The sequence below is a fragment of the Vigna unguiculata genome, chromosome 11 (genome assembly GCF_037176805.1).
Source record: "Vigna unguiculata cultivar grain cowpea cultivar isolate G323 ecotype 2 chromosome 11, ASM3717680v1, whole genome shotgun sequence".
NCBI classification, from domain to species: domain Eukaryota; kingdom Viridiplantae; phylum Streptophyta; class Magnoliopsida; order Fabales; family Fabaceae; genus Vigna; species Vigna unguiculata.
Window position 1 is genome coordinate 35,632,345 of NC_140802.1, and position 24,217 is coordinate 35,656,561.

General features: G+C 37.6%; 3 protein-coding genes and 1 long non-coding RNA gene across 4 annotated transcripts; 1 reads left to right on the forward strand and 3 right to left on the reverse strand.

Annotated features, from left to right (window-relative positions):
* Positions 1-1,231: 1,231 nt before the first annotated feature.
* Positions 1,232-3,880, reverse strand: LOC114170678 (putative protein phosphatase 2C 58). The gene is made up of 5 exons (XM_028056206.2): positions 3,636-3,880; positions 3,049-3,297; positions 2,506-2,782; positions 1,926-2,080; positions 1,232-1,575 (listed from the first exon to the last, which is right to left on the reverse strand). The coding sequence occupies exons 1-5, from the start codon at positions 3,666-3,668 to the stop codon at positions 1,438-1,440; spliced, it is 852 nt and encodes a 283-aa protein (XP_027912007.1). The 5' UTR covers positions 3,669-3,880; the 3' UTR covers positions 1,232-1,437.
* A 6,294-nt stretch (positions 3,881-10,174) lies between these two features.
* LOC146881853 (uncharacterized) lies at positions 10,175-10,717 on the reverse strand. Its single transcript, XM_085669375.1, has one exon. The coding sequence runs from the start codon at positions 10,715-10,717 to the stop codon at positions 10,175-10,177; it is 543 nt and encodes a 180-aa protein (XP_085525501.1).
* Positions 10,718-13,738: 3,021 nt separating this feature from the next.
* On the reverse strand, positions 13,739-15,412 carry LOC146881854 (uncharacterized). Its single transcript, XM_085669376.1, has 2 exons — positions 14,326-15,412; positions 13,739-14,274 (listed from the first exon to the last, which is right to left on the reverse strand). The coding sequence occupies exons 1-2, from the start codon at positions 15,410-15,412 to the stop codon at positions 13,739-13,741; spliced, it is 1,623 nt and encodes a 540-aa protein (XP_085525502.1).
* Positions 15,413-20,002: 4,590 nt separating this feature from the next.
* Positions 20,003-21,781, forward strand: LOC114168299 (uncharacterized). Its single transcript, XR_014986202.1, has 3 exons — positions 20,003-20,098; positions 20,204-20,275; positions 21,474-21,781. It is a non-coding gene; the product is annotated as an uncharacterized LOC114168299 (long non-coding RNA).
* The last annotated feature ends 2,436 nt before the right edge of the window (positions 21,782-24,217 follow it).

The window sequence follows — 24,217 nt, forward strand, 5'->3', positions numbered from 1 at the left end:
TAAATTAAGTATTTTTTTATAAAATATAAAATTAAATATAAAAAAAATTATTAAGAAATATTTTCTTTTCTTTTTTATTTTCTTTTTGAGTTTTCTCTCATTCTCACATATGTTTTCTTTTTATTTTTGAAAAAAAAATTAGACACAAACTCATTATTTTTTCTATCATTTAATTTGACCTCTTCCATTATTAAAGAAAAAAAGACAATTCTCTTGTCTCGCTTGATCATGAAATATTTATTTAATAGTTAACATTATTTTTTATTTCACGAGTCTTATGTTCATTTTGTATGAATATTGAAGAAAAAGGTACTATGTGTTGTTTCATAGCCAGTTTTTAATTACGGCTTGATTATCATAGATTTTTTTTTAGGAACTCAATTTTTATTAGATTGTGATCACTTATTTTTTATTTTAAACATTTAGGAACTCTCAATTTTTTATTAGATTGTGATAAATATTGATGAAAAATAAAATGATAGATTCATTTTCTTGAGGTGATAAAAGGAAAACTACAATAAAAGTGAAAATAAAAACAAGACAAATTCAATTCTTTTACATATTCTAAAACATAATACTAATGATCATATTGTTCAACCAGATGAACCTTTTCACGAGGCTCAACGAATTACATGTGAGAAATTTCGTTTTAATTCTTGGAAAGGTTTTCATATTTAAGTTTGAAAAAATATAGCTAGAAATTTTAATTCTAATTTAATTATTGACGAATTCAAGAATTTGAAAGAAAAATACTTTGTATATGTATGATTTGTTTTGTAGTTACAATTATACTAAATTATATATTAATGTTTATTATATTAGTCACAATAATTAAAAATATAAAATTTAAGTATATTATTTTTACTCTCCAAATTTATTAATAATCACTAAATTACTTAATTTTAATTAACTTATTTATTATTTTTAAAAAAAATATTTCTTACATTTCTATGTTGTTTTATTGTCAAACAAATAAAGATATTTTTTATTCTTTTCTTGTGCCTTTCATAAGACTTTTTTTCATATTCTTTTCTTATAATGCAAGATAGGATTAGAAAAAGAGCATTGATATCAACAAAGAAACAACTATTTGGAAACTTATTATATTAATATTTTTTAAATTAAAATATTAATAAATTATTATATTATTAAAATAAAATTCTCAAGTGTTTATTTAATAGTGAGTGTCAAAACACAATTTTCCTGCAGAAGCAGGGGTCACAACTAATCATTTAGATACAGACATAAAAAAAAATCTCATTAAAGAAGCAAGAGTTACTGAATCATTTATACATATGCAAAACCAGTGCTTGTGAGATTCTACAAGCATTTAGTTAAGGAAAGAAAGAACATGAAGTGCTTAATCTAAGATTCTAAATGTTCCACTGGGGTCTTCTTTGTTTGGGAAAAGATATGTTCCACTAATCCATAAGCATGTCATTGGAACCTCACAACTATGCAAGATATGTCATCTTTACTTTTCTTGGAAACTGCCTCTTCTATTAAGTGCTTTGCTGCAGCTTGAGCATCCTTTATTTGCCTAATGGAATCCACTGCTTCTTGGTTTGACATTACCTGAAAACAAAATCCGTGTCTATCAGTATATTTTGAAAACATAGTAGAAGAACAAAACAGAAGTATTCGACAGAGAATCTAAATTCTATTTTGAGATTGGTTAACAAAATCACTTTTTAACAGAGAAATTAAACAAACCACAGCTAGGTTTATGATATATTGACTTTTACTACTCATTTTGTTTTCAAATTTGGCATATCAATTTTGTAGTTCCTTTTATGAAATCATTGGATGAATTTAAAACTATTTTTTCTGTCAAAGTAGCTTGTACTTCTAGAAACCAAAATAGAAACATTACTTAAAAGGAATATGAGGAAGTGAAAGAGAAAGAAAATGATGAGAAAGTTAACCTTCCATATTCCATCACTAGCCAGAATAAGAAACTCTGTATGATGAAGTACTTCCTCTACAAACACATCAGGTTCTGAACTGAGATGCATCTTCAAGCTTCTATCACCAAAAGCTCTTGCTACTGCCAACTGTCCATCTACTCGAGGGACATCTCCTGCAGAAACATAAATTCAAATGTTCTAAATTACCAATTTTGTTCTTAGTTTCTAATGCAGCTCTTCTTCAAACCAAAATGCATGTATATAGATTATAGCATACTTGCAAAGCATGTCATGTCATGTCTGTCCTTCTAAGAAAGGTTGTAGGAATTCAGAATCAAATGACTTTTCAGACTAAAGAAGCATATGAAAGAACTTATTCAAACTTATAAAAAGCACTTCTGAATCATAGAACATGGTTATAACTTATAAGTTTTAAGTTCATTTTAACTTATTTTAATAAGATACATAGACCATTTTAGCATATGCATATGGAATTTGAATTCTCTGCTAAGTTTTTCTGTACTGTTTCTCTGTTGTGTTTATGCATATGTTGCACTTTGCTGTGCTACAGAACATCTCGAAAAGTTGGTTTTTTTACCTGGAATGTTTGATACAAACCCGCCACGTCTCTCAATAGATTTCTTTTCCTTGCTTGGTTCATGATCTACAGATAGTTGCCTAGCCTTTCCATGCTCACAAATAACAGCTCTTGAGTCACCAACGTTTCCTACTACAAGCTTTTGACCATCTATCAGTATTGCAGTTACTGCTGTTGACCCTCCTCTACCCAACTCAAGTGCTTGTTCCAATATTTTCTCATCAGTTTCAATATAAGCCCTTTTCACTGCGTTTTCTGTCTCAGTCCAAAAGTCATGCTGCTTGCAGAAAACATCAATATGAGTAAAAAAGAAGAATCACTAGAAGCAGGTTTAGAAACTTGTCAAACGTTGAAGGGCTACCAAGTTCAAAACTTAGATATGAACCATGTTGTTTTGTGTTAGTGTTTTTATGTAATCATGTAATAAAGATGAAACTTCAATTCTGATTAGAGAGGATACCACCAGAAACTTAAGAACTGTGTACAAGATTTGTCATATGAGAATGTGATCAAAATGATGCAGCAGAAGGAAAGTTGCCTTACCTGTTTCAAGATGTTGTGAAAAAGATGGTTCTGCAAATAGCTTGCAACATCATGGCCTAAGTGGCCATCAAATATTGCAAACAAACCTAATTCTCTGTCTTTTTCTTGCTTGAATTCTGAAACTAAATAATCTTCCATGGGATGTCCAGATTTTCCCTTCATCAAGTGGAAGCCATGTGTAATGTGTTTTGATATTTTCCCTTTTCCTTTCCCTGTCTCTGGTGTTGATGTTCCAAACCCTGCTTTCACCTAAACATATGATCAAAGTAATAGATCTTTCAGAAAGCTCAACCTTGAAACTGATACCATGTTTAAAGACGATAATTTCCTCAAAAATTGAATAACTTAAAAGGAAAAACAGTGACATTCATTGCATTCATTGGTTGAAAGAACATCCAAGTTGCATTCAATGCAAACAAATCAAGAAACCTCAAGATAACTCCAGAACATCACAAGAACTCGCATTTGCAAAACACATGAATAAACCAGAGTAGAATAACTAGTTCAAAACATGTGAATGAATCGAATCAACTTGACATGCTTAGTTTGCAGAAAAGAATCATGATGGTTTCTCTTGTTCTTCTGACCTTCATCATATTGAGGATGTCTCTTCCTGTCATGATGGTACAATGCTAGAAATTGTTGTTGAATGTTCAGAGTTGTTTGTTGATGAATGTTTGAATTGAAGAGATTAGAGAGAGAGAAAATGAAGATGTGAGTATAAATAAGGAAAGTTTGACTTTGTGCACGTGACTTGCCCGCAACTTTTATTTTGTAGCCCGCGTTCTTTGAACACAACGCGTTATTGCCGACGCAGCTTTCTTTTTTCAAGTTGCTTCTATCTCTTTCGAGTTTCTCTTTCACATCATTTACCTTAGTATCTTCTTAATATCAACTTTCCCACTTGCACTTTGTTCCCATTTGTATGAATGCAAAAACAAAGCCCCCACATGGATTAAGGAAAAAATATGCGTGACATTGTGTTTTACTGGGTCATGGAGTAACTTAAGCTTATCATCAACTTTCTTTCTTATTATGCATGTCAAAGTCTGAATTAATTAATGCAACTATAATAAATATCTACATAAAATGTTTTGTGTTCGCATATTCTTTTCTAAATTAGTACAAAAAAAAAAGAATTTATCTATGGATAAAATTGGTCGACAATCACAATAGTTTTTCGGTAGAGCAAAATTACGAACTACAAGAAGTTTGTCGGTAAAATGATGTTGTATTTAAATTCGTCGATAATTATCTTGTGCAAATATCCATAAGTAATTATTGATAGATTTTTTTATTAATAAAATTTATCGGTAAATATCATGATTTGGTTTTTTCATTTTTCTTTTCCTTCTCCTCATTTGTCACCGTTGTTGTGTACGTTGCTGCTACCGGTGTAATCCTGATCATTGTCGTCATTGAGTTCTATGTCTTTGGCTCTTACTCCTCCTTCTCTCTCCTCTTTCTTCTTTTTTTCTTCATCTTATTCTCATATTTATTTAATTTATAACAAATATTTTATCAAATTTAATGAAAAAATTAACATTTATGTTACTACAGATCTATCAATTGAATTATCAACAAATTTTTAAAAATACAATTGTCGACAACTTTCAAAATAATTCATTCCTAAAAGAATATATCACAACATGGTCAACAATAAAGTGAAAATTTTGACGTGATTTTACCATTAGAATTTACCGAAATAAATATTTGTTGAAAATAAAATTTTTAAATTATTGATGAACTTTATTGAATAATTTTATCGATGGATAATTTCACCGATAACTAAACTTTAAATCTGTAGATAAAATGTCTCAGGAAATTTAATTTTACCAAACAAATTTTTTAGTTGATAAAATTCGTTTGTATATATTATTTTATTGTAAACTTGATTTACCAGTGAAATTTTATCAATAATATAATATTTTTTTAGTGTTCAAAATAGGTGGAATAGTGGCATGTGTTAAATATTTGTGATGTTAAGCTTAAAGGGGTGTTGTTTTATAGGTTTGATTGGGAGTTTTGAGAAAACTAAGATGGGAGTTTTGAGAAAATTAAATATGTAGAGAGAAGATGGAGGTGGTGGTAGGTAAGAGAGAATTTTATATTGTTTAGGGGAAATTTTGATTGAATTATTACAGAGAGGTGGTTGTAACTTGCATAATGGGATCATGCAATTGCAACTGAGTCAATCAAAAGCAGCCACATGGTGGTGGAATGGATCAAAAGGGTGACTTTAATAAAGAAAAGAAACTGCTTTGTTGATTCATTAATGCATGCTAATTCTATTATATGCTTCTTTCTTATGTGCCCACGTTTCACAATTGTATTATCTTGACACCTTCATTAAACTAAAGTGGGAAACTAAACTAATAATTTTTTATGTCGTTTATTAATATTTCTTTAATCTTGTCGATCTTTTCTTTTCAATAAAGAGTTGGATAAATGTATTGAAATCACATCTTTTTGACGTTGTATAAGCTGATGTTGATATTCTCGTTAAACTAAACTACGTCAAAATTTAAAGTGAAATTGTAAGATAGATTTGAGATATATAGTATAGTATGATATCATTATGTGATTCTATGTAAAAGGAAGTATATTTAGCCCAAACATACGTAAGGTAAATAAAGCATTTTACTTTTACGGTCTCTAAAAATTCAAAATTTAGGAGAACTAGTCTAAAAATCATTATTAATTATTAAATCATAGTTTACCACATTAGTAAAAAACTAGTATTTGATAGGCTATACGGTTGTAGAAAAATTGTTGATGAAAATTGATTAGTGACATTTTTAAAATTAAAGGAAAATATATTGTAATTATTAATTTTTAATTATCATATTTCTTTAAGAATCACCATTGCATATGATAATACTAAAAGAAATAATGATCACTATTTTATCTTTCAACTATACAGAAACATAATTGTAAAACAATTTTACTATTGTTCTCCTCTCCACGTTTTCCTTCTTGTATTGCATCGTTCCGCCATCATCAAGTTATCTCCACCATTTTAGATTGTGCTGTTGTTCCCTATTTCTTCTGTTTTATTGGATCATAATAAACAAATACTATATTTTTTGTTTCACCACTATTCAATATTGATGAATTTTATAGAAAGATTGTTGGAAGTCTCACATCAACTAGAGATTATGCCGATTCATAATATATAAGTGAGGTGCAAACCTTACATTCCAAGCCAGTTTTTTGAGGTTGAGTTAGACTTAAAATTCACTTCTAACATGGTATCAAAGCCAAACAAAGGGATATAACATTAGACGAATTTTTTAAAAAAAGGATAATTGGATACATATAACATCGATGAAACATAAATTCAACCAAAATGTTACGATAATAAATTAGGGGTATTTTTTAATATAATACTCAACCTTTTTTTATTTTACGAAACTTAGACTCACATATTTAAAAATAAAAGTAACAAAAAATAAAATATTAATATTTGGAAATGAATCAAGTAGAAAGATTAAATATTGTTTCGGGGTAGGGGCCAAGTGCCTGCTAAGAACCTCTTCGACCTGCGCTGCCTTCTTGGACTCCTGTAACTTCAGCGAAATCCACTCCTAAGCTCGATCGGCTGAGATGACGATCGGGGGTACCTGTCTAAAGTACTCCGATGCTTAAGTCAGAAAGGACCGAATCGGTTTATCAAAATGTCTGTTGCAATAAATGCGAAATTAAGATCCTTACCAACCTACCTTTGGGCCCTATTTATAGTTTTCTGTGTGGGCCTGTGATTAGGGTTCCTTAATCACGGCCCAATGATCTTTTAATCAAGATTATTGACTTGTTTAACGTTAATTAACTCGATTGATTGGTTGTCTGATAATGCGACCGATGGCCGCTTGGCCAGGTTAGTTATGTTGTTTTCGATAAATAAAACCTTTCATGAACGTCTGGCCGACCGACTGACACATTCGAGGAACTTCAGAAGTCTAAAGAGATTGATCGACCGAGGGTTGGTTCATTGATTGTGTTATAGTTAGGTATTACACGTACTTGTTCGATCGACCGGTATGCCATCGAGGGTTCGTGTCGCTCGACCAGGTGCAACCGATGGACCGGTGGGCATGAACATGATTTGTTCATGACTTACTTGTTTAACCGTTTGACCGAGAGTCTTATAGTTTAATGATCGCCTGGCTGGTTGATTGAGCCCATTCGACCGATGGTCTAACAACTTATTCTTAGGCCGTTTGACCGTTCGATGTAATAGTTTTTCAACATTGGCCGATGGGCCTAAGAATTAGATTTGGCCTAGCAGTTATGATTTGAAGTGTCGCGACGTATGGACCGTCGATCCGAATGTGATCGTAGGGTTCTGGGATTGCCACGTGTCCCATGGTCCCCCCTATAAATAGGTTTGTGTGGCTGTCGTTATTTTCACGTTTTCCTTTCTCTTTCTAGCCGAATCTCCGATCGTCTTCTCTTGCTTGCAGGTAAAAATGTCTTCCAGCGCATCGAGTTCAGATGGTCTGTCGGGTGGAGCGGTCGGGTGGTCTGGGGGCGCCGGGTCGGTTTCTGCCTTGTTTGGTTCGTCCGAGTCGGGGACTTCGCTCGGGGGAGTGTCGAGCGCAACAGGTTCCCCAATCCTCCTAAGTGGCAGCTCTGATGCCGAGCCACCGGTCGCTAAGGCGGTAGAGCAGGTCGCTGTTTCTGATGAGAGCGGGGACGTCATAGGCATCGACGTCCGCGACGAGGGGGAGGAAGCCGATTTGCCGGAGATACCAGGATATGACTGGGCTCCCTATGAGCCGCGCACACTCGCGACAAGGTTTCGCTGGGGCAACGACTTGGGGGATCTGGTTGAGCGGACCAGGATTTTCAGTGACGAGGTAGAAGATGGGCTCCTTCGAGTCAAAGTTTGCGCCGGCAACGAGAGAGTGTGCCACGGGAAGGGAGAGGCGAGGCTAGATTTCTTCTATGTGTATGCCTGCCTCTTCCATGACTTGGGTTTGACCGTGCCGTTTGCCGATTGGCAGATGGCAGTCCTCTGTCAGATCCAGTGCGCACCGACGCAGATACACCCGAACGCGTGGGCGTCTATGCAAGCGTTCGACGTTCTATGCCGGGCGGCCGGCCTGACACCCACCATGCCTTTGTTCCTTCATTTCTACAAGACTCGACCGACGGCGTCGAAGGGTTGGGTTTCCTTCCTCGGGACGAACAAGAGTTTGCTCACCCTCTACCTCGCCTCCTACAAGGGTTTCAAGACCGGCTTTTTTAAGGTCGCGATTCCTGGCAAGGGGAGGAGATTTATTTTCGATGAACAGAATCGACCGAAATTTCCATTATACTGGACGGCGTTCCCCCCTCCTACTGATGCCTGGGCTGAAGAGCGGTTGACCCCGACCGAGCGGGCTGACCTGGCCGTCCTCAAGACCTTGCCCGACAAGATCCCCTCGCGACTGCTGATCCAATGTCTCCGCTCCCCGGATTTACCGAGGGCGGTTTATGGTTAGTTGTTCTGATCTTCCCGATTGTTACTTTGATTGCAGTTAACTTATCTTCTTTTTGTTTCGCAGAAATTATGGCCCGGACGACCGTTTCTAACGCCGAGTTTCTAGCTCACGCCAAGAGTCGACGAAGGGAAGAAGATGTTCCTGAGGAGGTGGCGCCTCTTCAGAGTGTTCCTGCCGCACCTTCCACCGGTCGCGCTCCTGCAGCAACCGCTCCGATCGGGGCTTCGGGTGTCGTTTCAAGACCTCGCTTCATCGTGAAGCATCCCGGTTCGGGCGCTGCTGCTGCTGCTGCTGCTGCGGACAAGGGGAAGAAATCCAAGATAGACGACTCCCCAACCGGCCGGCCGTCCAAGAAGCACAAGAAGGGGGAGACATCTGGATCCTTGGCTGGCGCTTTCCTCGGCGGTGATGTCCGCCTTGACGAAGAGGTCTCCCTCCAGCTGGGACCTCGAGTGACGGATGGACTGAAGGATGTGTCCGAAGAGGAAGTCCTTCGGACAGCCGGGGAGCTTACCCTTAGGCTTGTAGCCTTATATACTAAGTTTCCTCGCCCCGACCGGAGCAGAATGGAGAACTTAGAAAAGGAGCTCGCAGCGGCAAAGACAGAGCTGAACGAAGTAAAGGCGTCGGCGGCTGACTTGAAGACTCAGTTCGATCGACTAAGCGGCATCAAAGCTGAGCATGCCAAGTGTGCTGGACTGCTAAAGGCCGCCGACGATCGGGCGAAGGCTGAGCAAGCGAAGGCGGGTGAAGCTGCCGAAGAACTTCGCAAGCTTCAACGACGCTTCGACGATCTGACCTTAGAGCATATGGCTGCCGCCGGATCGGCCTCAGATTGGCAGAAGAAGGCGAAGAAGTTCCAGGCCGAGCTGCGAGTGGCCGATGAGCAAGTGTTTGCTCAGTATGAGGCGGGCTTCCAGAGTGCCGTCGATTTGGCGGTCTTTTACTACAAATGCTCTCCCGACCGGTTCGATGTGAATATGGGAGTAGTCGACGGGAAAATCGAGAGGGTATTTGACCGGCTGGACGAGGTCAATGACCCTCCTGCAGAAGATTGATTTTTATTTTTACTTGTATATTTTGATATAACCGATCGAGTCCGATCGACCCTTCGATTGATCGCGTTCTCTCGATTATTAGGTTATTTTTTGACAAACACTTGTGTAAATTTTTAGCTCCCTGTTTATTTCATCTGTTAGCTCTTTCCTGCTTTCGTTCGTTTATTGCTTGACGTTGGCGATCGGCCGTACTTCTACTGTTTCTTAGCGCTGGCGATCGACCGTGTAATTGTTTAACTTGCTAATTCTGTTTGGCTGCGCTTAGTATTAAACTGACCGGACGACCGGCGCGCATTTGTTAGTTTCTTGTACAGCTGTTTTGATTATCTGTTTTGTATGGTTGACCTTTGTGCGCTCAATTTTAATGTTTAGATCGTTGGTGTGATACCCCGATCGGCTAGGACAGCCCATGTCACTTATTTACCCATAGGGTTAGTTAGATCGTTTAGATCGGTGATGACGAAGTGGGACTTCCTCTTAGAAGTCTGCATCTCCTCGGTCAGGCTTTGCTCGGGTCCCGTAGGGAGCCCCATCGGTTAGTTGGTTAGAAGAGGTTGCATGAAACGCTCATTTTATTCATAGTCAACTATAATACATTTTGAGGTGCGATGCGTTCCACGTGTTGGGTATTCCTTTGCCGCTCAAATACTTCAGCCGATAGGCTCCGTTCTGCAGACTCTCGGTCACGCGGAGCGGGCCCTCCCAGTTTGGCGCTAGCTTTCCCTGTGTTGACTTCTTTCGGGCGTCATTGGTTTTCCTCCATACTAAATCTCCTTTGACGAAGCTTCTTGGTTTGACCTTCGCGTTATACCTTCTAGCCACCATTCTCTTGCATGCTTCGGCTCGCACGGCTGCTCGCTCTCTTTGCTCGGTCGTCCAGTCTAATTCCTCGCGCAGTCGTCCGCAATTCACCTCGAGATCTTGCATTTCCCGCCGAAGAGTCGGCTCCCCTACCTCGACTGGCAGCATGGCGTCAGTACCATATGTCAGGTTGAAGGGAGATTCCCCCGTCGTCCCGTGCAGCGTGCACCGATAGGCCCAAAGGACTTGTGGCAGCTCGTCAACCCATGCTCCTTTGGCTTGTCCCAACCTTTTCTTCAACTCAGCCACTATACTCTTGTTCATGGCCTCAGCCTGGCCATTGGTCTGGGGATGCTCGACCGAGCTGGTCACGTGCCGTATTCCCACTTGCTTATAGAAGTCCTTCAGCTTCTTGTCGATAAACTGACGGCCGTTGTCGGTGATGATCGTGTGGGGGAGGCCAAAACGACATATGATGTTGCGCCAGACGAAAGAGTGGACTTGCCGAGCGGTGATGTTAGCCAAAGCCTCTGCTTCGACCCACTTGGTGAAGTAGTCCACTGCTACGAGTATGAATTTCTTCTGCGCTCGGCCAACCGGGAAAGCTATGTAACTCGGTCGGAGCCCTCTTTACATCATTTCCATGGGCTTGACATCCTTCATACTTGCGTATCATGGATTCGCAGTCCTGTTCCATGGTCGGCCAAAAGTATCCTGCTCGGAGTATTCTCGCTTTCATCGTCCTCCGACCGGTGTGCATTCCACAAATGTCGTTATGGACCTCGTTCATGACGTACTCCGCTTCGTCTGCTGATAAGCACTTGAGGAGCGACGCTGTGAAGCCTCTCTTATATAGATCTTCTCCGATGATCACGAACCGGAGTGCTCGTCTTCTCTCTGTCGGTCTGATCTCTTCGCCAGCCTCGCATCTCTTTAAAAGTTCTCGCACCTCCCCGATCCAGTCTGCCGACCGATTGCTGCAGCACATTCTCCCGTTGAAGGTCTCATCAGGGTTTGCCTGATGATTGTCTTCAATTGGCCCTTCTCTTTTCCTTCCGCTAGCTTAGATAGCCTGTCGGCTCTGGTGTTTTCCGCTCGAGGGATGTGATGGATGGTCACCTCTTCGAATTCTTTCATGGCTTCAACAGCTTTATGATAGTACTGGAGCAGCAAATCATCCTTAACCTGATATTCTCCCAGTACCTGTCCTACCACAAGTTTCGAATCGGTGTTGCATTTTAACTTCGCCGCTCCTAAGTCTTTTGCTAGCCTTAGCCCGGCGATCAGCACTTCATACTCTGCTTGATTGTTCGAGGCTTTAAACTTGAACTACAAGGAGTGCTCAACCGTGAAGCCGTTCGGTCCTTCAATGACGATCCCTGCTCCAGCATTACGCTTATTCGATGACCCATCCACGAAGAGAGTCCAAATATGTTCCGATAGGGGGATCGATCCTTGGAGCTCAGCTGCAAAGTCGGCCAAATGTTGCCCTTTGATGGATCCTCTAGGTTCGTACTTAAGACCGAACTCGGATAACTCGACCGACCAGGCGATCATCCTACCAGCTAAGTCGGGCTTCCAGAGTATTTTGGCAATGGGATGATCGGTACGGACAATCACTTGGTGACTCTGGAAGTATTGGCGCAATCGGCGCGCGGCCGTCAACAGCGCCAAGGCTATCTTCTCTATCTGCTAGTACCTCGTTTTTGTGCTCTGTAATACTCGGCTGATGAAATAAACGGGCCGCTGCTTCGAGGCTTCCTGTACTAAGGTTGCACTGATTGAGTCGTCCGATACTGACAGGTACAGTTGCAGAGGCAATCCTTCTACCGGTCGGCACATTATGGGAGGACTACTGATCATCTCCTTTATCTTTTGAAACGCCATCTCACACTGATCGTCCCATTTCTCTGCAGTTTGCTTCTTCATGATTTTCAGTATCGGCCTAACCTTCTCCGTCAGCCTGGGTAAGAAACGTGCCAGAGAGGTCAGTCGCCCCATCAACCGTTGGACCTCTTTCAGGTTTTTTAGACTTCTCATCTCGACAATAGCAGCGCACTTGTCCGGGTTTGCCTCTATGCCTCGGGCGGTCAGCATGAAACCCAGGAATTTCCCTGCCGGCACCCCGAAGACACACTTCTCAGGGTTGAGACGCATATTGTACTTGCGCACCTGGTGGAAGACCTCCCTGAGATCGCGTGCATGATCGTCGGTTGTTTGGGACTTTACGACCATGTCGTCAACATACACCTCCATAGATCGACCGATCTGCTCCCTGAAGACCCGGTCCATCAGCCTCTGATACGTTGCTCCGGCGTTTTTTAGGCCGAACGGCATGACCTCATAACAGAAGTTGGCCCGGTCGGTGATGAACGTCGTTTTAGACCTGTCCGGGCCATACATGGGGATCTGGTTGTACCCTGAGTAGGCATCTAGGAAACTCAAGAAGTTGTGTCCTGAGGCTCCATCTACCAGCCTGTCGATGCTAGGCAGCGGGTATGCATCCTTTGGACAGACTTTGTTGAGATCCATGAAGTCTGTGCACATCCTCCACTTCCCGCTCGCCTTCTTCACCATGACGACGTTTGCCAACCACGTAGTGTATTTGATCTCCTTGATAAAACCCGCTCCTTCGAGCTTCCTGACTTCGTCCTCGACCGCTTTCCTCTGCTCCTCTCCCATTTTTTTCTTCTTCTGCGCAACCGGACGAGCTTCTCGGAAGATGGCCAACTTATGGGACATCACATCTGGGTGGACGCCAGGCATGTTTGCGCTCGACCATGCAAAGAGATCTTTGTTCTCCAAGATCACCGTCTTGAGGAGGTCTTCGTCTTCAGCGCTCGGGGCTCCCCCAATCTTGGTGACCTGTCCTGGTTGGCTCCCGATCAGGATCCCCTTGGTCTCTCCTTCTGGTTGCAACCGATCCTCCGTGTTCGTTCGGGGGTCTAGGTTTGTCATCGCTACCTCCGAGCGGTGCTGTTTTCGCGGGCGACTATAAGGAGTAATCCTCAATCCCGCGGCATAGCATTGTCGGGCGACTTGTTGGTCCGCGTGCACCGTGCAAATTGTCCCTCTGTCCGACGGGAACTTCATGGCCAGGTGCAGGGTAGACACGATCGCTCCGAAAGCGTTCAAACAGGGTCTCCCTAGCAATACATTGTACGAGGTGTTAGCTTCAACCAAAAGGAATCTAACCCTTACCTCTCGGCCGTCCTTCCTTGAGCCGATCCTCGTACGAAGGTCCACATATCCCCTCGTGTCGACCTGCTCGCCCGAGAAACCTACTATCTGCTCATTGTATGGTACAATCAGGTCCTCGGAGAGGTTCATCCTCTGGAAAGTCTTCTAGTATAGGATGTTGACAGAGCTTCCCTGATCGATCAACACCTTCCCGATCCCATACTCGGCCACCTCTATCGAGATAACCATCGGGTCATCATGATCGGGATCGGACGCCTTGAAGTCGTCGTCCGTGAATGTGATGGGAGGCATCGAACGGATCTTCCTCTCGACCAGATGAACCGACTTCAACGCCCGAACGTGCCTTTTGCGAGCTACGGAGCTCGACCCTCCTTCGGCAAACCCTCCAGAGATGGTATTGATGTAACCCCTCAGGGGTCTATCATGGCTACGACTGCGGCTCCTTCTTGGACTCCGATGTGATCGGGATGGTCCTCTCCTTCGTTTCTCGCGCTCGGGCTCCCTTTTCTTCTCAGATCGGGATGGGGGACTCTTCTCATCGGGCTTCGGTTCCTCACCGGACTCCGCGAGGGACGATCTTGTCGAATGTATTTCTTCAAGTGTCCCTGCCGGATGAGCTCTTCTATTTTGTCGCGGAGCGTGTGGCACTCTTCGGTGGTATGCCCGATTGTCCGATGGTACTGGCAATGTTTATTGCCGTCGGCATCGGGTGGCGGAGGCTTCTTCCTAACCGCGGGGAGCGAATCGGCGCTGAAGGCCTCTTGCAGGATCCTGGCCCGGGGAACAGCCAGAGGAGTGTAAGTTGTGAACTTTGGTGGCTTCCTTTCGGTGGGTCGGGCTAGGCGCGATCGGTTTTGGGAGTGCAGCATCCTCCTTCTCCCTCTTCTTTACCCTAAACTCCTGCATATCTTCCATCTGTATGAATTTGGCCGCGCGTTCCCTCATCTCCTTCATCGTCTTCGGTTTCTTACGGCTTATCTTGTCCGCAAAAACTCCAGGCTGGAGTCCATAAGAGAAGTGATGTCGCGCGATCTCGTCGTTGAGACCTTTTATCTTGACCGACATCCGATTATACCGATCTAGGTAACTCCTCAGCGATTCCCCATCCTCTTGTCGAATGTTCACCAGATTATCGACTGTCAGAATGGCCAGTTTTAGGGGCGCGAACTGTGTGTTGAACCTTGCCTTCAAAGTGGCAAACGAGTCAATACTACCGGCCGGTAGCTCGGAGAACCACTCCAACGCCTCCCCAGTCAACGAAGTTGAGAAGACTCGGCACCAGATGGGGTCGCTGACGGCGTGAAACATCATCTGATGCATGAAGACCCGCATGTGATTGTCTGGGTTGGTCGTGCCGTCGTACTTGTCAAATGTCGGCATTTTCCACTTCTCCGGTAGCGGCGTCTCCAAAATATACGAAGTAAAGGGGGAGGATCCTGACGCGGGGATTGGTTGGCGCGATGGGCGGCCCCCGTCGTTTGCCCCTGAGCTCTCCGCCACCGTGCGTGACGGATTTCCCCTTGAAGCCTGTGTCTTCTCAATCCGAGCTGGCTGTGATTGCTCGTGTCCTGTAGGGGGGAGGCGGCTCTCTACCCGTTCGGCGTCCCTGTGCTGATGTACACGACTTAACCTGTTTGGGTCGGGTACGGTAGGCGTCGACGGGATTCCTTCTTCCTTCTGCCTTAGGATGGCATTCTCCTCTCGTAAAATCTGCATCTGCGCTTCATAATTCCTCTGCATCTCATCCATCCTCTGTTGCATCATCCTTATCATTTCTCTAGTGTCCGCTTGATCATCAGCCACTCTTCCTCCGTCCATGTTGCTGTTTCGGTTCCTCGTGGTCACCATATGGGTATATTCTCAAAGAAGACTGCTCGGCCCCACGGTGGGCGCCAAAATGTTTCGGGGTAGGGGCCAAGTGCCTGCTAAGAACCTCTTCGACCTGCGCTGCCTTCTTGGACTCCTGTAACTTCAGTGAAATCCACTCCTAAGCTCGATCGGCTGAGATGACGATCGGGGGTACCTGTCTAAAGTACTCCGATGCTTAAGTCAGAAAGGACCGATCAGTTTATCAAAATGTCTGTTGCAATAAATGCGAAATTAAGATCCTTACCAACCTACCTTTGGGCCCTATTTATAGTTTTTTGTGTGGGCCTGTGATTAGGGTTCCTTAATCATGGCCCAATGATCTTTTAATCAAGATTATTGACTTGTTTAACGTTAATTAACTCGATTGATTGGCTGTCTGATAATGCGACCGATGGCCGCTTGGCCGGGTTAGTTATGCTGTTTTCGATAAATAAAACCTTTCATGAACGTCTGGCCGACCGACTGACACATTCGAGGGACTTCAGAAGTCTAAAGAGATTGATCGACCGAGGGTTGGTTCATTGATTGTGTTATAGTTAGGTATTACACGTACTTGTTCGATCGACCGGTATGCCATCGAGGGTTCGTGTCGCTCGACCAGGTGCAACCGATGGACCGGTGGGCATGAACATGATTTGTTCATGACTTACTTGTTTAACCGTTTGACCGAGAGTCTTATAGTTTAATGATCGCCTGGCTGGTTGATTGAGCCCATTCGACCGATGGTCTAACAACTTATTCTTAGGCCATTTGACCGTTCGATGTAATAGTTTTTCAACATTAACCGATGGGCCTAAGAATTAGATTTGACCGCTTGACCGAGGGACATATTGTACAAATATGAATATTTATTAAATATTAAGTAGGTGTAGAAAGATTGAAAGGATATGTGGATATGTTTCTTTTATTTACATCATTGTCACTAAATCATTCATTTCATTCTTATCTTCCTCCATATAGATTTTACATTTACTTTCTATTGCTTTGTTAATTTTTAAAGTTTAATTTATGTTGTGTCTTGATATTATGTTTGTTTAATTTCTAAATATATTTAGATTGGATTAGAATTATTTGTATTTATTAGTTTTTTTAATGTATTAGTATTGGGTAAAAATATGTTACACCTATATAAATTATGTCATTTTTTATTTGAAACTTCATATTTTAAATATTATGTTACCAAAATTTTGAAATATTTATCTAAGTCTAAAATTGTAAAACTCGAATTTTATGTAAATTCAAAAGAATTTCAGAATATCGTAAATTAGTAAGAGTTTATTTTATATTAAAAATTATATTAAGCCCAATGATCAGTTAAAACAATTTCTTTAGTTATATCTCATATATGTAGTAATATCACACGAAGGAATTATTAAATATAAATTATAAATTTATATTTAAAATGAATAATTTAAATGATGATATTCATTTTTTTGGAAAATTTTAGAATTTTTTAAAAACAAATCTTTTATGAAAACATTATTCACAACCAAAGACACATGAAGTTATCGTTGGATGAGAATGATGTTTTATATTTATTTTTGTTAAACAGAAAATAAAAACTTTATAATTTATTTCAGAAACAAAACACACAATCTTTTATAATAGTTGGAGATATTTAATTTGAAAATTAAATTCATTTTTCTAAACCTAAAAATAAACTTATCTTTTATGAGAATGAAATGGTCCAAATTTGTCTCTATTATTCATTTGTGGACATGCCTAACTTCAACTCTAAAGAATGCAAACAATATAAATCTTAAAATATTCTAGTGCATAAACTATTTAAAAAATAAATAAATAAACAAAGAAAGTGAAGATTTTTAAATCCAAGGTCAAGCATACCAACACATTTATAAATGTTTACACTTAAGTTAGCAATCAATAATAAAAGACGACTAATGCTTCAATTAAGAATGACGCATTAAATTGGGTTTTCTTAGTTAGGTGCTAATTTTGAACGTTTGACATTTGCCCAAATAATCAAGTCCACACATTTATATATTATATATGTAGGTCTACGTTTCTCAAAAAAAAAACTAAAAACTTTATTTTATTTTATTTTTAACCAAAATCAAATTACTTTTTAGCGCACTTGAAAAAAAAGAAATAGTGTGTATACATTGAGTTAAAAAATGCTTTTTGGAAAATGTTCTTCATTGTAAAACACTTAAAATCCATTTGTTAAATAAGAATAAATTTAAACTAAATTTATAAATACTCCCTAAACTATATTAGCTAGTAGAAAAGCTAAATTTGGTCTCTCATATTAGAATAAAAGGATTTTGCTATAAGAGCCACAAAAATTAATTGTACCCTCCCTTTTGGGTAAAGTAAATATACTTGGAAAATGTTCATTTCACATCACAATATCTTTGGAAGAAGAAGAAAAGTTAGTAATGTAATTAATGAGACTATGAGTCAGAGCAAAAGAGGAAGAAAACAGTCAAAAGGAGAAGTTAGGAGTGTTTTATAAAAATATCTTAGAAAAACAATTATGCTCAAAACGGTAGTGTTTTAGTTATTTACTATTTTTTAATATTATTATACTTTATCGGAAAAATCAAAAGGGAGAAAAAAATTATGCAATTATGATAAGAAGACTTCTCATCAATAAAATTTTAAAAGAAGATCAATAGAAAGTAAGGATAAAAATATTGGAAATGATTTAATAATTTAGAGATAAAAGAAAGATTAAAATATTTTTTTTGTCCCAATTTTCGTCAAGTTTTGTCAAATCAATCATAATTTTGTCCTTGTGCTCAAATAGGTCCAAATTTTCATCAATTTTGTTCAATTTGATCCTTTTTACTAACACTGTTTAAATTATTGTCGATAATGAACAATGATTGTCATGTTACTTCATGATTTTTTTTGTTTTTTTTTTAATGTTCACATATCAACCCAACAGCGTGTCAAAGTCAATGTTTTATATTCAATTTACTCCCTGTATTTGTTATTTTATTTTTGTTCAATTTACTCCCAATTTGTTTAAAATTGACCAATTTTGTTCCTTTCAAAATTGAGACCAAATTTAATTTTTATATAAGTTATAATTATGTGAATTTTAATATATTTAATAAACATATTTAATAAAAAATGTGAATTTTAATATAAAAATTAAATTTGGTCTTGATTTGGAGAGGGACAAAATTGATTCATGATAACAAAAATTTGAACTAAATTGAACAAAAATAATGAATATAGGTACCAAATTGAATATAAAAATTGACTCTAACATATGACACAATGCTAGGTTGACATGTGGACATTTAAAAATTTTAAAAAAAAATTAAAAATCACGAAGTGACTCGTGGCAGTTACGGTTTATGATCGTTAATAATTTAAATGGTGTTAGCAAAAAAGGACCAAATTAAACAAAATTAACGAAAATTGGGACCGATTTGAGAAAAAAAATAAAATTAGGATTGATTTGACAAAATTTGATAAAAATTAAGACAAAAAGGTATTTTAACCTAAAAGAAAATAGTTTATCGTATAATAGACTCTTTTCATATAATGGTGATAAATAGAAGTATTTTCTCATATTTTCCTATACTAAATATGCTTTCTATATATAAAAATTATTTTTATCCAAAAAATCAAATTGACCAAAATTAATAAGAATTAAGATCTAATTGAACACTGAAATTAAATAAGAATAAGATTAAATAAGTACAACAAAAATAAACACTAAGAATATTTAAGTCTAAAGTTTATTTTCACACCTCTCTCTTCATATTGTAAATTGATTGTTTGGATAACAAAAAAGTCTTTCATTTTCATTTATATGTTTACAACATATGAAACTACTATCATTTGGAATGTCAATCTACATAAGGTAATGGTTATGTCAATAACTAAAATTTAATTTATTATCTGACAACAATTATGAAAGAAGCTTTAGAATTAAGGGTAATAGTTGAAGAATTGAAAGTGTAAAACCCAAGTTATCACAATCTTTTATATTAATAACAATGTCATATATAGTAAAAAAATCAAGTTTACTATGAAAGAGTCAAGCACATTAATATTAAATTACAATTAATTTTTTATAAGAGACGAAAATACTCATAAATTTATCCCGATAATGAAAATTTCAACAAATCGTATTTTCTTTAGTATGATTATAAAAATTCTACCCAACAACAACTTCTTTTACTGATTGAATTTAGTTTATTAGATTGGTGATTAATTCACGTAGTGACATTTGTTGGTAGTTTCACTTCAAATATTTGTTCCTAAATCAATACGAAGATTTATAAAGTTTGCCGTAGTAAATAAATTTATCAAAGGTTGTCTAGTTTCCACTTAGTGAATCATTTGGTGCACACTTATTTTTCTTTTGTCAAATTTTTTTTTTGTCATAATCACTTTTCACTTTACATTTTTTTTTTCTTTAGAGGAATGAATGTAAGGTCCACTTTTCGTGCTGCTCTTAAGGCTGCCCCTAACCATTGGGCCTTAGGACTGGCCCAGAAGGGGGGGAGGAACAGACCTAAATCTGCCCCAAACCCTAATCGTTGTGCTCATTTGCGTAAAACAGATTTCAGCATTCCTTGAGCTGCTGCTGCCGTCTGCTAGGGTTTGCTCCTTCGTCCCGTTCGAGTTAGTTCAACCCCGTTACTCCTGCACGTAAGTTTGTTCCATAACCTTAAGCCTTTTCTAAGTTATTTTTCGTGTCCTATGTTGGGGTTCACCGTAGTAAACCCAATCTTCCTTTTGTGCCACTATCTCCAGCTCTTCAATCTGCTCGTGGAGCTGCTGCAGTGGTGGGCTTAGGTGTCAAAGTAAATTGCTAGCTCATTCCAGGTAAGGGAAGCTAGACTTCATAATTTTGATTCACTGTTTGGTGTGCTTTGGTCCTGTTTCGTGTTTTGGTGATCGTATGTTGTTTCTAATGGTACGAAAATGCTTTGGGTGTTGTTGTGAGCGAGTCCTTGTTTGTATACACGTGGTTCAGTGGTGAGTACTGATATACTCGTCCAGGCGAGCTCATCTCGCCCAGGCGAGAATAATAGGAACTCGCCTAGTTTTTCTGCTCAAGTGCTCGCCCAGGCGAGGGGCTGTGTTTTGAGTGACGAACTATCTCGCTCAGGCGAGACAGCCTCGCCTAAGCCAGAGCTCGCGAAGTTCTCCAGGAGCCACTGTTGCAGTCTCTCCTAAGCGAGAGTCTGCGGCTTGAGCGAGAGTGCTCTTCTCGCCTGAGCGAGGACTTCAGCTTGAGCGAGATCGCTTCAGGGTTTTGCTATGCCTTGTTTCATGAATGTTGATGGTTGTTTGATTGGCTGGTTCAGTGACTTATTTTGTATAAAAGGGGGGGTGGATTTGCATGTACTATGTATGTATGGGTGAGAATAAATGAATTGGAAATGAGCTCGGCATGAGATATATTTGATGGTTGATCACTCATACTAAATGACATGTTAATGGTATGCATAGGAACCTCATGATTGATTGATAATGAATGAGTAAGGTTCGTGTAGGACATAATTCCATAACCCTTGTAGTGGGGCTCGTGGTGGTGCCTCACCTTATGGACGTAATTATGTGGGCCCTTCTAGGGGGAGTCCTCAGTGGTGCCTCAGCGATAGGACCTAATTCCATGAACCTCGAGGGGAGGGTTCACGGTGGTGCCTCGAGACTAGGACGTAATTCCACGAGGGTAACGTGGTGGTGCCTCAAGGCCAGGACGTAATTCCACGAAGGCCACATGGTGGTGCCTCTTGTAAGGGTGTAATTCCGCGAAGGCCTCGTGGTGACGCCTCATTGCTAGGACATAATTCCATGCCATGTGGTGGTGCCTCATTAAGCGTATCCAGATAGTCAAGTCTTAGTGTTTTATATGGTTTGGTACCTTATATGTGGATGTCTTATGCATGTTTGACATGAAATTGTATGTTGAGTGTATGATATGATGACTTCTTCGCTAGCTTACCCTTTCGCTTGCTTATGTGTTATGTGTGGTCTCTTCCTTTGCGATGATCATCAACCTGGTTGATGTGAGCAGATGTGAGAACTCCTGGCAGTGGTACTAATAATAGGGATGTTGCAGCTTGATGGATTGGATGGGTATTGGGCCCACTGTGGGGCCCATCACTGAAGCATTTTATTAGTTATGATTCTCTTGTCCGAACAAGACCTAGTTTAATCATTTGTTTTCTTTCAGTGTATTTTTGTTTGGGTCGTGTGGAGCCCTTTTCATGTAATCTGGGTATATCTAATGTATTGTATAACTTTATACCCTAAACTCCGTACTCTCTGAATATTTATGTATGTGATGTAGGATATCTAGTTTTTGGGTTGTTACAATGAATCTAAGAGGAACTAAAACAATTTTTTAAATTTTTTGGATTAAAAATCGTCTAAATTAAAGATAATAATCACAAATTTAAAGATTAAAAGTCTTAAAAAGTAAAATAATTTTGGGGATCAAATCCCTGCCGCCCTATATTTGTGGTCTTCCACAACATGATTAAATCCTGAATTTGCTCGGCGCAAAGTTGGACCAAACCAAAAGCAGGAAAAAAAGTATTATAAGTTGTTGCTTCTGATAAACATAAACACAAACAAATTTGGCCATTATGAGAAGCAGCGTGTTGAATAACAGAGACTACGTGTTCATCATTCACTGAACCTTGTCCTTTATTTCATCACTATTTATTAATTGATTACCTTTTTCATTATTGTAATGCATAAGTAAACATTAACTTTCATGGTTGATTTGATGTCATTTCATTATCATTTTCCCATTCAGTGTTTTTGTATGTTGTATGGCTAATTTGAACTTGGATGATTAGATTTCATATTTTCACATTATTCAACAAAACAAATTTTAATTTTTTTAAATTTTTTTAATGTAAAATTTTTTATTAATTTATCGTAATTAATTTTATTTAATATTCTTTTAATAGATATTAATGTCCATTTAGTTAAATTTTATTTAGTTTTGAAAAATTCTTTCGATCAAAATAACTTATATGAAAATTGTTGACATTATTTTGTAAATTATTCATGTATTTTGATAAAAATATATTCTTTTCGTATAATTTAAAATGTTAATTAATTTATTATTTTACAATTCTATTTTTTTAAAATATTTATTTCTTCAAATAAATTCAATTCATCAATATTCAACAAATTATAATGTTTCAAATATTTTTTAAGAATTAATTATTTTTCAAGTGCAATATTTTATTCTTTGAAAAATCTATTTCAGTGATTTTAATATGACACTTTTTCTACTGATAAATCTCACAAGTTTGTATCAATATTTTTCATTAGCTAGATCATATATATTTTATCATCTAGTCTCTCATTCTCTTTCTTATTATCATGAGTTTGAGAATCAAAATTATCATCGTCACTAACTATTTATTTTCTCTATTGTTATTTTTACCTATATATATATATATATATATATATATATATATATATATATATATATATATATTATCTTGTTAATTCAAAGAGTCAAGAAATATAATAAGTAGGTGTGAATTCACGGAAGGAGTAAAGAACAAGATAGAAATCAAAATTATTTGGTAAGAAAATAAAGATAATTAATCATTCTCTTACTCTTAAACAAAAATATGATTTATTGAAAATTTACAATTAATTTAAGGGCAAAAACATGTTTTTGGTCCTGATGTTTGATCATAATTTAGAAATGGTCCCTAATCCAAACTTGATCACTATTTTGTCTCTGCATTTTCAAAATCGTTGTTTTTGACCCTTGTTTATGAACAATATTAAAAATAACAAACGACGTGTCACATATTATTTTATTTTTTTATAAAATAAAAAAATAGCATCGGTCTAGCCGAAGATTTTCACAAAAATTGGAAAAAGTATATTTTTTGGTTTCTAAAATTTAAATTTAATTTGAAAATGGTCATGGTTGAAACTTATCACATTTTGATCCTGCACATTCAAAATCATTATTAATATATAATAATATTATTACTATTATTAATAATTATTATTATTATATATCATATATTATTATTATTATTATATATCATATATTATTATTATTATTAATTAAAAAATATATATTAATATATGAGTAATAATATTTATAATTATTAATAATATTAATATATCAGTAATAATATTAATAATAATTAACAATATTATAAAATAATAATATTATTATTATTAATATTATTACTGATATATTAATATTATTAATTATGATTTATATTATTATTGATATATTATTATTATTGTTATTATATAATTATTATTAATATTAGTATTAATAATAGTTATAATATTATTATTTATTTTAATATTATTATTAATAATATATAATTATTATTAATATATAAGCATAATACTATTAATAATTATATAATAATATTATTATTATTAATAGTAATATTATTATTATTATTATTTTGAATTTGTTGGACCAAAACCAGTGACAAAGTTTTGACCAAAGACCACTTTCAAATTAAGTTTAAACTTTAAGGACTAAAATTTTATTTTTTTTTAAATTTTCGTGAAAAGCCAATGCTAGTTTTTTATTTTATAAAAAAATTAAATAATGCAATGCATGCCAAGATCAAATTTTAACCATGAACCATTTTTAAAGATGCAGAGACCAAACAATAATCAAATTTTAACCATGAACCATTTTCAAATTAAGATCAAAATTGGATCAAAATCATAATTTTCCTTTAATTTAATAAATTATATTAGTACTAGAAAGTTTATCTTTTGAAACTTTCTATTTAAGAAACCCTAAAA